At 52.6% G+C, this 14,843-nt stretch overlaps 1 protein-coding gene across 9 annotated transcripts in view; it reads right to left on the bottom strand.

Moving 5' to 3' along the window:
- DRGX (dorsal root ganglia homeobox) overlaps window positions 1-14,498 on the bottom strand; it is a 33,161-nt gene extending 18,663 nt beyond the window's left edge. The window contains exons 1-6 of one of the 9 annotated variants that reach the window (XM_070264784.1): window positions 14,364-14,498; window positions 13,843-13,958; window positions 9,006-9,106; window positions 7,986-8,087; window positions 4,879-5,057; window positions 4,684-4,796 (exon numbers count right to left, since the gene is read on the bottom strand). In XM_070264784.1, the coding sequence (XP_070120885.1) occupies window positions 4,684-4,796; window positions 4,879-5,057; window positions 7,986-8,087; window positions 9,006-9,106; window positions 13,843-13,876 (529 nt within the window). In that variant the 5' untranslated portion in view covers window positions 13,877-13,958; window positions 14,364-14,498. Of the gene's footprint in view, window positions 1-4,683; window positions 4,797-4,878; window positions 5,058-7,985; window positions 8,088-9,005; window positions 9,107-13,842; window positions 13,971-14,179; window positions 14,337-14,363 lie in introns of those variants that run through there. The other 8 variants (XM_070264805.1, XM_070264794.1, XM_070264809.1 and 5 more) reach the window with 8 other exon arrangements.
- Between the last annotated feature and the right edge of the window lie 345 nt (window positions 14,499-14,843).

Here is a 14,843-nt window from a genome sequence, read left to right as displayed (position 1 = left end):
AAGTGGACCTCGACAAACCTCAAGCTACCCCACAAACACTCCTGAAGGCTCTCTCATGCTTCCCAGGCAAGGACTTCCCAGCTGTCACAACAATGCCTAAAACCCAAAGACCAGGACCCCAACTAGGAGTCCTTCCACTAGTTCGCTGTGTACCTGTCACCATGTTCTGCAGACAGCTAGCTCTGGGACCACTCCCTGGGTGCTCCATGTGCCTCTGGGAGAACTGATCCTGCCCCAGGGCACTGGGAGCCCTGCGTTTTCCTCATATGCTGGCCAGATGCTGGTGTGGCACAGGACAGCCATGGCGTGGATCCCCAGGCCCTGGTCTCAGGGGAACAGCTCCTAGGGTGAGGTCTAGGGTGGGGCCAGAACCTCAGTGGCCTTCCCAGGCCACTTGCTATCAGTCCAGGGCTGTATGATCCCACTAGAACCATACGCTTGGGGAAGGAGACTGGGCGCTCGTTTGACTCAGGAACTGAAATTCGCTTTGATTATTTCTTCCGGGTCATTTGCAAGTTGCCAGAGGCCTGGAGAGGAGGGTTGGAATCCCTGGGCTGGAAGGGGCTGTGGGGCTCAGCTCACGTTGGTCCTGGTCTCTGGTAGTCCTGGGTGACTCTAGACCCCTCTACCGGGGCTCACACGAGTGGACTCACAGCTGTCCTCGCTTGTGGAGGAGAAGCAGGGTGGGGGTCCAAGGTGCCTAGGGCCCCGCTCATCCAGAGGAATGAAGGAATGCATGGAGTCTGCAGGAAAGGGTGCATCAGGAGCCGGTGGAGAGCAGCCTAGACCTCACGGGGGAGACCTAGCTGGAGAAGTGGTATACTGTACGCAAGCAGGTGACTCCCCTTCCTGAGCCTCAGTTTCGCATTTGTGAAAAAAACGGGTGGGCTTAGAAACCCAGATGGGTGCCAGGGGCCGCGTAGCCCCCCTGGCTTGAACAAAGCTCCTCCCATCTAGCTGAGATGGTCCCCTCATTGGCCAGTGGCCCCTGGAAGCAGAGCTCAGGCCAGAGCTCTGAGAGAAGGAGAGTTTGGTGCAGCTACCAGCTCGGCCAGCATCTGGCTGCCCAGCCACCTCTTGGGGTGCAAGTAAGGTGAGGGAGGCCAGGTCATAGCCCAGGTCAGAGCTCCTGGCACTGAGCCAGGCCCAGGAAATAGGGCGTGCTCCTCTCTTGGGCCCAGATTGGGCTATGCACTTGATCTCTATGGCTTGGGGAAGCCTGGGAGAGGAAGATGTGGGCTGCAAGAGTGAGAAAGACATCCTGGCCCCAACTACTTAACAAATGTTCTGCAAAACAATTGAGGGTTGACCCTCGGGGTGTTTAGAACCTGACTTGCAGGTACACACTTACCCCTAAATCCTGAAGCAGAGGCCAGTTCCCCATGCACATCTCCGGGTACGCCCAGCTCACCCAGACTGGAGCGAGGCTATGCCGCCCAGCCGACCCAAAGGCAGCCCAGAGACTGCCAACTCAGAATACCTCACAACACAAAGTTCCCCAACCAATACCAGCCTTTATCTCAGAGCCATCCCAGCTCCACTTACCAGCTGCGCAACTCCGGAAGCCTTCCTTGTCTAATATTTACTGCGTTATCACAACCGTTAAAGAGGCTATAACGTGAGACCACCTGGCAGCGCACAGGAGTTTTCAATAACTGCTCATTTCCATTCCTTTCAACATGACTTAGCAGACCAGAGACTAAAGCAAGCTGCTCAGAGAGGCCAGCAGGTATGTGCCTTGGTGGGTGATGGGGTCAGGATGAGGAAGGGAACTTTGCTGGGGTGAAGGCCCGAGGAGGAGCTGAGTGTGCAGGGAGAAGAATGTGGAAAGCAGAGATGGGAGGGGGCAGAGGAAAAGCCCCCCTCACAAAACGGCCGGGCACAGGCTGGTCTAACCAAGGATGTGCCGATTTGGCCCAAACACTTGAAGGCAACCCTTGAAAATGGGAATATTTCAAATAAAAATCTGGAGTTCCAGCTGGTCCTGAAAATTCAACATTCTGGCAGTGCTGCATCCACATTCCCACGTGGACACGATCAGCTGGCCTGAGCAATAGCTGACCTTTGATGGCAAGTGCTCCTCAGTCCCCCCTCCCAACTCTGCCCAGCCCGGATGTGAGGGTGTCCCCTAGCATGCTCCTTGCATAAGTGTTTCTGACAGTAGAGAAATGTGCCTTTTCCCAGCGCCTTTCAAAAGTGGGAAAATGATGGGGGCTGGCCCCACGGAGTAGCGGTTAAGTTGGGCGCACTCCACTTCAGCAGCCCAGGTTCACGGGTTCAGACCCCTGGTGTGGACCTACACCACTCATCAGCCACGTGATGGCGGCATCCCACATACAAAATATAGGAAGACTGACACAGATGTTAGCTCAGGGCTAATCTTCCTCAGCAAAAAAAAAAAAAAGTGGGAAAATGACAAATAGACCAAGAAGGCTACATGTCTCAACAAAAGTGAGCAAGAGCTCCTCTGTATTTGGGGAAGCAAAGACAATGCCTGCACATGCTCATTTCTCTCCTCGTCTGCCAGGCTCTGGAAACATCTGAGCGTGTCCCCTGCTCCAGCATGCCTCACCCCCAACTGTAGTCAGGAAGGATTTCTCATGGGGATGCACAGGCTTCCCAAGCAGTGCCACCACGATGCACAAAGATGGACCCTAGTTTGGTAAGCATGCTGTGATTTCTGTCACCTCTGCAGGCTCCTGCACGCCCTAAGCTCCCCCATCACCATGGCAAGAGCAGCATCAAATGGAAATCTGTTTCCAGCAGGCACAGGGCAGGCCCCAGGGGCCAGAGCCCAGCTAGAAAAGCTTAGGGAAGGGCCCGAGAGGGGAGTGGTGAGGGACGAAGAGGAGAGTGACAGATTTACTGCCCTTGGTCTCCCAGCCCCAGATGCTGTCCCACTCTCCCTGCCTGGCAGTCTGGCTGTCTTGCCCCTCCTTCAGCCACCGCAGGCCTCACCAGGGCCTCAGTTTGGCTAGCCAGAGACCCCCAAGTGGTTCCAAGGCAGAGAGACACGAGAATGGCCTCCCTTTCATGAGGCTGGAGCAGAGCAAGCAAAGAAGGTTTATACAAGAGATGGCTATGCTCAGGAACTGAGCTGGCCCTCACCAAGGCGGAGAGGATTCAAAGGATGGACACGGGATCACTCCTCTGCAAGGACCAGATCCCTGAGTGATCCCCGAGTCCCACTGGCAGTCTCCTTCTGGAAGCCCCTTCTAATTGGCCGACCCCACCTCCGTAGGGCCCTGTCAGCCGCCTGTGTCCTGTGAATATTCCCAAGGCCGCTCTGAGGGGATACGCACAGCCTGGAGCACGGGCCCCTGGAGCTGAAGGAAACACTAGGAGTCCAGAGCCGGACAGAGCTGAGCCCGTCCAATCATGCCAGCCTGCTGAGCACCGGGATTTGCCCAGCCACCTGGACCACTCAGAAGAGGCTCTGGGCCTCGGAGCTCCAGCTCCTACTGTGGAAAGTGCAAACCCAGGAGCGTGGCATTCAGGGCCTTCAAGCTCGCGCACCTCCACCTTATCTCTGGGCACTCTCCCATGGGCCCCCAACACATTGGCCATTCTCCGGACAAGCCTGGTTCCCCTCCCCCTCCTGGCACTCTCGCAAGTGCTGTTCCCTGTGCCTAGAATGCCTTTCTCTCCCCTCAGACTCCCTAGGGAGGCTCCACCATGCCCTCATTCAGCCTCCAGAAACCACATTTGCGATGCAGATTGCCACTCTGTGTGTGCGTGCGCGTGCGCGTGCGCGTGTGTGTGTGTGAGACCCACTTGCTGGAGGGGGACCCCCTCAAGGGCAGGAGACTCCAGACCCTAATACAGACAAGCAAGGGACACCCAAGGGGGGTTTCCTCCCACTGCCTGTTATCAGGAAAAAGCCTACAAGCTGGCACCTGCAGCCCCAGCTCCCAGACCCCTGCCACAGACGAGTCCCAAGGGGGATGCTAGCACTGGCTCCCCGAGACCCACTCTGGGGTCCAACCTGATCCTGGCCAGCACAGCCTCCTGACCCCATCACACGAGGAGCAGGTTTGGGCCAGAAATCGAGAGACAGTAGATGGGCCCCTTCATCCAGCAGGGACACCCAGGAAATCTGGAAGGGGCAGCCCCACAGGCGTTCCTCTCTCGGCCTGACAAAACATCACTAATGGTTTCCATCCTTCAGCCAACGACAGCCACTGAGAAGAGAGCAAATCTTGGACAACCACAAATCCTAACAGTTGAGACTTCTGACGTCAGGAGCTCCCGGGGGAGACAGGTGGGTAGCTGCACATAGGGAGAGTGTCCTCAAAAGGTGGAGGATTGCCACTCAGGGGCCTCGCCCATGAGCTGCAGGTGAGCACCAAAAACTGCATCCACTGAGGGAGCAATCTGTGAGCAGGGAGTGGACACTCTGGAAACAACCAGCCCTCGGACAAGCCCGTCAGGTACAGTGATATTTACAAGATTCACGTACATTCTCGAGCCATGCAGAAATCAAACCAGACAGGACTGTGTGGAAACGGATGCTGTTAGTGATGCTGGCGGTGATTGACAGAAGGAATAAAGGAGCTGCACCTGCCCACAGTGCAAGAAGGACCCTAACCCAGAAAGCAGGACAGTCAGACAATCCCGGATCCCCGCGGAGACGTCACCAGGCCAGCAAAGCCCCAGCCCCGCCCCACCAGAGCCAAAACTCACCTTTCAGGGAGGCGACATGTGACAGGGCCTGGGCGTATGTGGCCGTATTCAGGAGGGTCCCCGGCAAGCAGGAGGGAAAGAAAGGTCCTGTGGGACCCACAGTTCGCCCCAGGCTGGCAGAGAAGGAAAATCACATGAGTTCCTAACCCTGTGTGCCCATCGGCCCTTCAGACCCAGGGGTCCAACCAGCCTCACCTCTGCTGGGCCTCCAGGGCCTCCTTCTTGCTCCGGGCCTGGTCCCCGGGGGGCGGGGAATTGATGTTTCTCACGGGCGGTGGCGTCACCTCTGCCATGGGCTCCTTGGCTCCTGGCTCCTGCTCAGAGGCTCCTCTCTCTGTTTTCCTCCATTTGGCCCTTCGGTTCTGGAACCAAACCTGAGTCGCCGATAGAAACACACACGCAACGGAGGCAGATGATCAGACATCAGGAGGGAACCGGAACCCAAACCCAAAGACCTGGACCCTGGGCATTTTGCAGCCAAGTGTGCAAGGCACAGCCCCCCCTTTTTAAGAGATCTATCAAAGCAGAGCTCTCTGAACTCCAGCTTCAGACCCACGACGGGTCAGAAGATCAGTGTAGAAGGCGTGGTGGGCATTTTTTAATGAGTGTGAAACCATAGAAAGTATCCAAATGCATTGCCCATAATAAGGGCAAAGTGTTATCTTGTGGAAAATCTCAGTGTAGGCGAGGACACTGATATGATGTGAAATGTATCTCCTCCCCGGGGCAGGAGAGGTGTCATAGTTAAAGAGGATCGTACACTGCTCTGGACTTTCCTCTTCAAAAATACTCTTTCACTCTGCCGGCAGATTTGGCCTGAGCAGCTGAGCCTGTCTGGCCTGGTACCTATCATTTAACCTGGAAATCATCTCTTACACATTGTGCCAAGCTCATAACCAGCAGCCCAGGGCACCCGTTAGAAACACTGACTCCAGAGTCAACCCTGGTTGGAATTCTGGCCCTCCGTGAATCTGGTTTAGAATCCACTGCAACCCTACGAAGCAGGCAGTCCCACTATCCCCATTTTACAGATGAGAAAACTAAGCCCAGAGAGGTTAATTAACTTGCCCAAGGTCATTCATATGGTTAGTGGCAGATCCACAGTTTGAAGTCCAGTGGCTTGGCTGAGGACCAGCATCCAAACTGGGTGGGGGCAATAACAGTGGCCACTCCCAGGCATCCTTAGGGAGATTAACGCAGAGATGCATGAAAACATGGAGCGCAGTGCCTGGCACGGAGCAACCACTCACTCGGTAAGCATTAGCTAGTTTTAGGAGGAGGCTTATGATCCCCCTGCTCTGAGTGCCTTCTTAGAGGCTGCTGTGGGACTCTTTATGCCTTGGGAACCAAAACTGCGTCTGCAGAAGGACAGCCTCACGGGAGCCAGGCACCTCGGGCCCAAGGTGTTCCCAGAGGTCAGTGAAATCCTGCTGCTCTTTACTCCATCCAGCAAGACCTCCTCTCTCCCCCCTGGGAGATAATTCCTGGCTGAAAAAAACGCTTGGCTGGACCTCTATCCTACTCACCTAGCATCCTCTCCTCCTCCTGCCGGCACACTGGCCCAGGAGAGAACCCGGATCCTGAGGCTGAGCCCTCTGCCAGCCCACCCCACCTCTGAATTTTCATTCTCCTTTCACTGGGTTTCTTTCTTTCTTTTTTAATCTAGTTGGCTTTTAATTGCACATATCAGCAACCATTGAATAATGATTTTATCTGTATTCTAAATTTAGGGCAGTTAAATGCAAAGCAAAATGCAGACACTTTCTTGCGTCTTAATTGAATGAAGGTCACAGCTATAACAACATTTAATTGAGCTATTTTTCATTATCATATTTTAATGACTTTGCACTGACAGTTCGCCTGCTTCTGAGGAAAGAGCATGATGGAGTCGTTTATTTCCCTATTTAGTTACTGTTTGACAACATCAGCTTCGATTAAGACCCTGCTTTATAGAACATTAATCATATTTGAATGAGCAAGGGGTAGAGATGTAAACACAGCTCCCTTCCCGCCACCGGCGCCCAGCCTGGTCCCCGCACGGAGGCTCGCTAAACCACGCTCCACGGCCATTGTCTGTTTGCATAATAGCCGACAACAACCCGAACAACAATTCCCAGCTTTAATTGTGGCCACTCCTATCTCACCCTTGCACCTTTCAGGAAGAAGTTATGATCTTCCCCTTCTGAATGCTCAATAATTGTGTCATTTATCTCAATTTGCAGTTCAGTCTTTAGGCAGCTCTTGGCAAGCCGGCATTAAAAAAGGAGAAAGGATAGACGGCATCCTGGCCAAAGGAGATTTTCATTTCCAAATAATAATCAGTTTAATTTGCCCGCATATGACCAATGATTCATGTTCAGATTTAATAATCAGGATCACATAATCTGATTATAGGGGAAATAATTTGTTTACAACCCCCAATTTACTGCTCAGAATTCCATTATCTCTCTTCAGCCATTGGTTTTTAAGAGATACTAACATGACCCAGGGGAACCGAAAGCAAACTATTATATTTCCTACAATTAGATCTTTGCATAGTCTTAACCCCAAGCCCCTACATAAAAAAAGAACAGAAACAGCATGGAGGAAACCCCATAAATAAAATGAATATATAATTGTGCTCAGAGAAGAGCTCGCCCGGAGAGGTGGCGTTGCAAATCTGTTCCTCTCGCACTCGGGCACATCTGCTGGGCTCGACGGGTTTGTGCACTTAAACATAATCACCGCGTAGCTTCTAGAAAGAAATCCTGCTTAGAGATGGTCACCGTGGGCCCCACTCGCCTTTGAGGCAGCCCTCTCGCTGCTGCCGTTTAAAGATTTTTAAATTGCCCATGTTCTTCGGATCCACTTCACTAAAAGAGTGCGCGTGCCGGAGAAAAGTTGGACATGATGCAATTTCTGGAAAGCGGATCCTTATCCTGTTCCCATCTGAAAACACAGTTCTCTACAATTGACCGGCCTTACCCCAGAGCGGTCGGAGCAGCTTTGAGAATAGCATCTCAGCTCTTTTTTTTTTTTTTTCCAAAGCAAGGAAATGGATGTGCATTGATGTAATTTAGTACCTTAGAGACGCGGACAAATTAGTGTAGAACATTATCACTAGTTAATTATGAATGACCGATTAATCAACCTAATCTAATATTCCACATTATGTTGATGTTATTAAAGTGCATCATGAAAATGACAGATAGTCTTCATTTGCTTTCTTTGGCCAAATGTGCACTCTGCAGTCATGATGTCAAAAAAAAAAAAGTTTGCCAGTTTTAATATCAGAGAGTTAAATAATTAAAAAGAAGGTTTACCTGCACTCTGGCTTCTGTGAGGTTTATTTTCATGGCTAGCTCTTCTCTAGTGAAGACGTCAGGGTAGTGCGTTTGAGCAAAAACGGCCTCGAGAGCTTCCAGCTGGTAAAAGGAAGAAATATTTACTGGGGAGTGGCTGTGGCTTGAGGAGAGGAAGCAGATACATATTTCAAATTTGCTATAAGTGGTGAGGAAATAGTTTCACGGATCAAATAGAGGAAGATGAGAAAGAAAAGAGCTCTTTGCAAACATCCCGCAGAATTAAAATTTCAACCACGGATGACTTAGGAGCGAAAACTTGCTAACAACCTCAGTGCTCTCTCCAGAAGTAGAAATAAGAAGAGAGGCGCAAAGATTTATAGGCATTTACATTTCAATATATTCATAGGAATCAAAATCTAAGGAGGCCTTGTGAATTAGAGCAATCCTCACAGCTCTTGCCACAGGGCATGGGAAAATGAGACACCTTGCAGATGCCCTGGCTATGTCAGTCCCACCGAAACCGCGTGAGGGTATTTGGATCACTTCCTGAACACTCCAGTCTGCCCCAAGAATAGGATAGACCTAAGAGAGGGAGCCCGGGCCAGGAAACACTATATTGGGGTTCCAGTTATAGCCCTTCAATTTGTGGGTGACAATACCTTCTACGAATCAGTCAACTTCTTGGGCCCCAGTCTACCCATCTATCTTTTGGGCATAACAATGTCCTAGCTGCCTTCCTCAAAGGGTTATTTCGACGTTCAAATGATATCTCTGATGGGGCACATTCCTCAAACTATCAGCCTAAGGCAAATGGGAGCTACTGGCTAGCTTCTTCACTCACTATCTGGGATCATAAGGTCAGGGTCATCTGCCCTCTCGCCCCAGTCCTTGACACGTAAATTGTTCAAGCAAACGGAAAGATCTGGTTAACACACTCAGTTGACGTCTTTGAAAAGACAAAGAAGAGCCGCTGAAACTCTGATTTTTTTGGTTTTTTTTTGGACGCAGGAAGTAGCTGAGTCTCAGAAGGCTCATTACCTGCTGAAGAGTGAAGGTCGTCCGGTTCCGGCGCTGTTTTCTGCGCAGAAACCCATCGTCGAAATCTCCCGTAGAGTGGTTGCCAAAGGGTGCCGTGCCTACTGGAAGCACACTGGGTCAGCCTGAGCCAGAGGTCCCCGGTCCTCACCTCAACTCCCAGCCACACACGCGCGTTCAGAGGCACGGACCTGTCCCCTCCAGACAGAGCCCTGTCTGTCCCAAAGCATCTTTCTCCCTTCTTCTTATGAAGGCCCCCTCTCTTCCTCTCTCTTGTGCCCTCTCTCTCCCAATAACCTTTGATTGTAGGCCCAGCTATGCCCGTTTCATAGGGCGACTGGCATCCTTACTGCCCGAGACAGCCAAGCCCGCTGCTTCTGAAAGTCGGGACTCTAGCCAGGAAGGGTCATTGGCTGAGGTGGTGCCCTCACCTGCCCTCTGGCTCCCAGCTGCACCTCTGTCCCTCTACCTCAGCTCCTTTAATAGGAGCCTCTATGTCTCCCTTTTGCTCACCTGTTAGTTTCCTTTCCCCTGTTTCTATAAACAAGGATAAAGGCTGGGGATGGGGGAGGAAAGAAACCACCAAGAGCTTTCACAGCACTTTTCTCCTAGAACTTCAGGACACAAGGAGGTAAGAAGTTTATAAATGAATATTAATTACCATTGGTCACAGCTCATCAGCACCATAGTGGATCTGTTATATGGACGTCAATTAACAGGAGAGCTGCACCAACAGCAGCTGGCCTGAATTCCAAGCAGACAGACAGGGCCACTCTCAAAGGGCACCCCACCCTGCAGCCAGGCTCATAAAGGACCCACGGTTCCCATGTCCCTAAGAAGAGAGGCGTCCTTTCCACTGTCCTCCCCAGCAGCCTCCATAGCTCGTATAAAGCCAGAACAGAGTTTGGCCCCAAACGGGCCTTCAGCTTATTTTCCAAATGCGCGCCATTTACTTGACGGTCCACAGTGACTTCTTAGCAAAACAAATGAGCAAGTTCCCATTAGCCGGTGATTGCTGTACCTGCCATGGGCTCTGGCCTCAGAATCTCTGGCGTTCGGCATTAGGAGCTGACAAACCACGCCACCCAAACAACGTCCCTCAGAAGGACCTCGATCCCAAAGAAGCAACGTCCTTTGGGCGTTTAAAAACTCCATCTACTAAAGAGAGTCCCTCCTACTTAGGATTCAATTCTCCAGGCCCACATCCTTGGCTTCAGTGCACCCACCGTCTCCTGGAGCCCGCTCCCTCTAGCTTCCTGTCCAGATATGTTCTTCCTCAAATCCCTAGTTACAGGCATTTCTCTCCAGCTCATCAGAAACCTCAAAGGGACGGCCTCAAATCAGTCTTACTTCCGTTATTTTTGGGGAAACCAAATTGTCTCCCTTTGAAACAAAACACTTGACTGGTGAGGACGAAACACAAACTCTGAAGTGCTGTCATCACACTCAGCCTCACTCTTCTAACTTACAGCTGCTGGTCCCAACCTGTTTCACAACGTGTGCACAGTATGCCTTTCAGTGAGACAGTGTGGGTCAAACCGAACCCTAAAAAAGACTGATGGCTCAACAAATTAACAAGAACAACTAGAAAAGAGGAAAATATAAAGAGAGACTTTTTACTTAAAAATAAGTAGAATGGTCGATAATGTTACGGAAATGCTAAGCCTTGCTGATAATTAAACAAAACAGAACGATGAACCAGTATTTTCACCATTTTGGCAAAAAAAAAAAATAAGGTGCATAATGATACCCAATACAGATAAGAGGGTAATAAAATGTGCAGGCTCATTAATCGTTTGTAGGTTAATTAGTTTGTGGGTTAACCAACTGAGCATCAATTGATGCAGCCTTATTCGGGGTAATTTGACAATATCCTTCAACAATTTAAGCACACGCACAGGTATTTAATTTATGAAGATACTTATAAAGTGTGCCAAAATAGAGACAGAAAAATGTTCCTGGAAACACGGTAATAGAAAAAAACTGGAAATAACGAAAGTTCCCATCAGCAGGCACTTTCTGTACAACATATAAGGGAATACTACACAGCTGTGGAAAATAAATCGGTAGCCCTATAGACATTGGCATGGAAAACTCCCCAAAATAGATATTATGAAGCAAAAAAGAGCAAAGCGTCGAATGGTGTGGCAGTGCCGTCTCAGCATAAATAAGGCATAACATGCAGAGAGAAAAATACGTAAATGAGGGTGAGAGCATGTTTTTCTTGAAGGAATCACTAGAAACCAACAATAGGGAGGATTTTCAGAAAAAGAGGTGGACAAAGAGGATTTCACTTTTCAGCCTATAGGTTTCTGTTCTGTTTGAATTTCCTAAGCAGGTGTGTGTTGTACCTTTCACTCTCATATCAGTAAAATTATCTGAGAAGAGAGATGATGCGCCAAGCTCTGCTTTCTCCTTTACGCCTCTCTAGATCAACAAAAAATAAAAATCAAAAAGCTGATCAGTGGGGCTGGCCCGGTGGTGCAGCCGTTAAGTGCGCACATTCCGCTTCGTCGGCCCAGGGTTTGCTGGTTCAGATCCCGGGTGTGGACACGGCACCGCTTGTCAAGCCATGCTGTGGCAGGCGTCCCACATATAAAGTAGAGGAAGATGGGCACGGGTGTTAGCTCAGGGCCAGTCTTCCTCAACAAAAAGAGGAGGATTGGCAGCAGATGTTAGCTCAGGGCTAATCTTCCTCAAAAAAAAAAAAAGCCGATTGGCTATAAGGAGACATCCTATTCCAAAGGTCTGTTCTCAGCCTTTCCGTCTGCAACAGATCACCTCCTCCCCAGCAACACTAAATGGAAATAAAACACCCCTTTCTGCAAAACGGGCTTAGGAACGCAGCTGCAAAGGGATAAACGTTCTCAGGGACCCATCTCCCTTTCTTCTGGTCACAGCAGGCCGAAGCAGCGCTGAGACGTGCCTGGGGTGTGGGAAGGAAAGGAGAGCCGCCGACTGACCGAGCTGAGCTGAGAGCAGCGAGCAGCTCAGTGCTCTGGGGCCAGGAGGGGCTGGGCCAGGACTCTCCCCAGGTGACTTCTGCAACCCACCCTGCAGACAGGACTCTCCCCTGAGGTCACTCAGGCAGCCTACCACCTGCTAAATCCCCAAACCTTGGCTTTCCCCACTTTGACAGGATGGGTGGGCCACTAGAAGTCAGTCAGTGCAAACCCCAGGTGCAGAAGTACAGAGAAGGCGTGCCCGGCACACATGGGGAGGGTCGTCCTCCAGTCCCGGGCTACAGTGTCAGGGGAGGCACCTGACCTCTTTCCAGAAAGCCCATCAACACAGATCCTGGGAGATAAAGGAGGTGAAATGCAGGCAAATGTGTGGTCTTCCCCTCTTAGGAACGCTGGCTGAGCTGGTGGGGCTCAGATGCTGGTGCTCATCAGCCCCCTTCAGAAAATCCTACTGAACTCTTAAAACCTTCCGTGGGGGGAGTGGGGGGGAACCTGGTGATGTTAGTGCTTAAGTTCTCCCCCTCCACTTAGGCTGCTGGGGTTCACAGGTTCAGATCCCCAGGGCAGACCGACACACCGCTCATCAAGCTGTGCTGTGGCGGCATCACACATACAAAACAGAGGACGACTGCCACAGACCTTAGCTCAGGAACAATCTTCCTCAAGCAAAAAGAGGACGATTGGCAATGGATGTTGGGGCGAATCTTCCTCATCAAAAAAAAAAAAAAAAAAGATTCCATGGGAAAAACAAAAACAAACTTTTTGAAATCCCTGTGTGCACTGGCCAGCTGAGGTTCAGCTACTGCTCAGGAAAAATGGGACAAGGTGGAAGAGCATCCTCTGATGTCTCAAGTCCTTCAGTGTCTCACCACCTTCTGCCCCTCTCCATGTATCCCTCAATTTCTTGGCCTCCAAAACTCTCCCACCCAACAAATCAATCAAAGCAGTGGGCTGCCAAGTGAAGTCGTATCCTTCTCAGTTATAAAGTCCACATCCTATGGTTGAGATGACTGCGCCCAGGATGGCGCTGTTAAAAGGCCAGAGGTTGTGCCTCTGCATTTGCCTGATGCATATAATCCCCCCATGGCCAGAGGGCCCACCCCTGGGGATCCCCCAGGCCCTGAGTGGGGCCACCAGAGATCCAAGCTGTCACCTCCTCAACAACCTCCCCCCACCTAACAATCCAGAGCAGAGGCTGCACCAGGGATTGGGAGGCAAAATTTCTTCCAAGGCCTGGAGACCCTAAAAGACCCAAACCCTGGCCCTGGGGCTGCCCCTGGGAGTGGAGAGTAGTTGACATCTGGGGTCAGGAAAGCGAGCGAGTCACAGAGAAGGAGCCATGCCGGGGCAGTCGGCGCCGTGGTGGGCAGGGCCATCTAGCTGCGGAGGGCCGGGGGTCCGGGAGCAGACGTGAAGGGCCCGGAGCAGTATTGCCCTGCGCTGGTAGAGAGAACAAGCTGGTAACGGGTCGTTCATGGCTCATGGTCGGGCCAATGCGGGGCCGACTCCCTAGTCCACCTTGGCTTTTCGGGATGTTTGCAAAACACCGTGAAAGATTGATGCGGCCCCCTGGGCAGGGGAGCCCCGATTAGAGGCGTGACACCAGCATCTGTGCTGGGAGGACCCGAGCGGTCCCTGCGGCGCGCACAGCCCTGGGCCGCAGGCCCAAGCGGGGAGGGAGGTGGGAGGCAGGTGGCTACGGGGCGGGAGGCTGGAGCGGGATGGGGGGGAGGGGCCAGGGACGCCCCTACCCACCGCCCTGCGGCTGAGCCCCTCACGGAGCGGGAACCCCACCACCTCAGCCCCGCTGCCGCGCGGGCCCTTTCTGGCCGGCGCCAGCCTTTCGGAGCGGCCCCGGGCGCGCAGCGCTTACTCACCCTCTAGCTGTGGAGGACAGTGGAAATAAAACATCGCCGACGGCCGGATCCGCTGGACAGCCCGGACTCGGGAGGGTGATCGCGGGATCGACGAGGCGCTTGTAGCTCCGGCCTGGCTGCCAAGCAAACTGACAGAGTCTGAATTTCCCTCTGCCTGCGCCCCGGCCCAGCCCTGGAGCGCACCGGGCGCTGCCTTCCTGGAAAACCTCCTCCCAACGCGCTCAGTCCACTGTGGGGACTGGAGGTGGGGGTGGCAGCGCCGTAGCAAGCCAGGCCCCCCGCGGGACGGCCTTTCGGATCGGGTCCACCTCCCTCACCCCCGCCTCGGCCCCAATACCAAACGCGCGCAGCCTGGTTCCTGGCTCTCAGGGGTCCCCGCCGTCAGCCCCGCACTCAGGCCACCGCAGCCGGGTCGGGCGAGCACCCCAGGCCATCTCCGCGAGCGGCAGCCCCCGCCAGGAAGGCAGCCGACCCCAAGGCCGGGAGCGGGGCCCGTTGAGCGGGTCGGGAGGCGCGCGTACCTCGGCGAGCGGCTGGCGAGGAAGGCCAGAGCGTGACCGCCTCCAGTCCGCTCGCCGGCTCGGCTGGAGGCAGGCGGGGCTCCGCGCGGCTGGCGCCCGCAGGACCAGAAAAGTGACTCGGGAAGTGGCCAGATGTCTTGCTGTCTGTCTACAGCGCGCGCCGCCGCTCAGCACTCGCCTTTATAATCTCACGCATAATTGGCCTTAATCTGATTATTTCCAGCGCTGTCTACAGCGAGTAACTTGGATAGGTCTATTGGGCCTTACAAATGGCCCACGTGGTGTAAAAAAAAAAAAAAAAAAAAAAAAAAAACCGTCATTTCTCAGCAAACATCAGGAATGTTTTTCCTCTTTTCTTTTCAAGAGCATAGAAACAACCACCCCGCAAATGCATTATTTTCTGAACACTCCACCCCACCCCCTCCCGCAGTCCCCTCTGACTCAAACCTTTCTCCGAGAGCTTGGATTTGGGCTGGCCCT

The sequence above is a fragment of the Equus caballus genome, chromosome 1, assembly GCF_041296265.1.
Source record: "Equus caballus isolate H_3958 breed thoroughbred chromosome 1, TB-T2T, whole genome shotgun sequence".
NCBI classification, from domain to species: Eukaryota; Metazoa; Chordata; class Mammalia; order Perissodactyla; family Equidae; genus Equus; species Equus caballus.
This window is presented reverse-complemented; position numbering and strand designations above follow the sequence as displayed.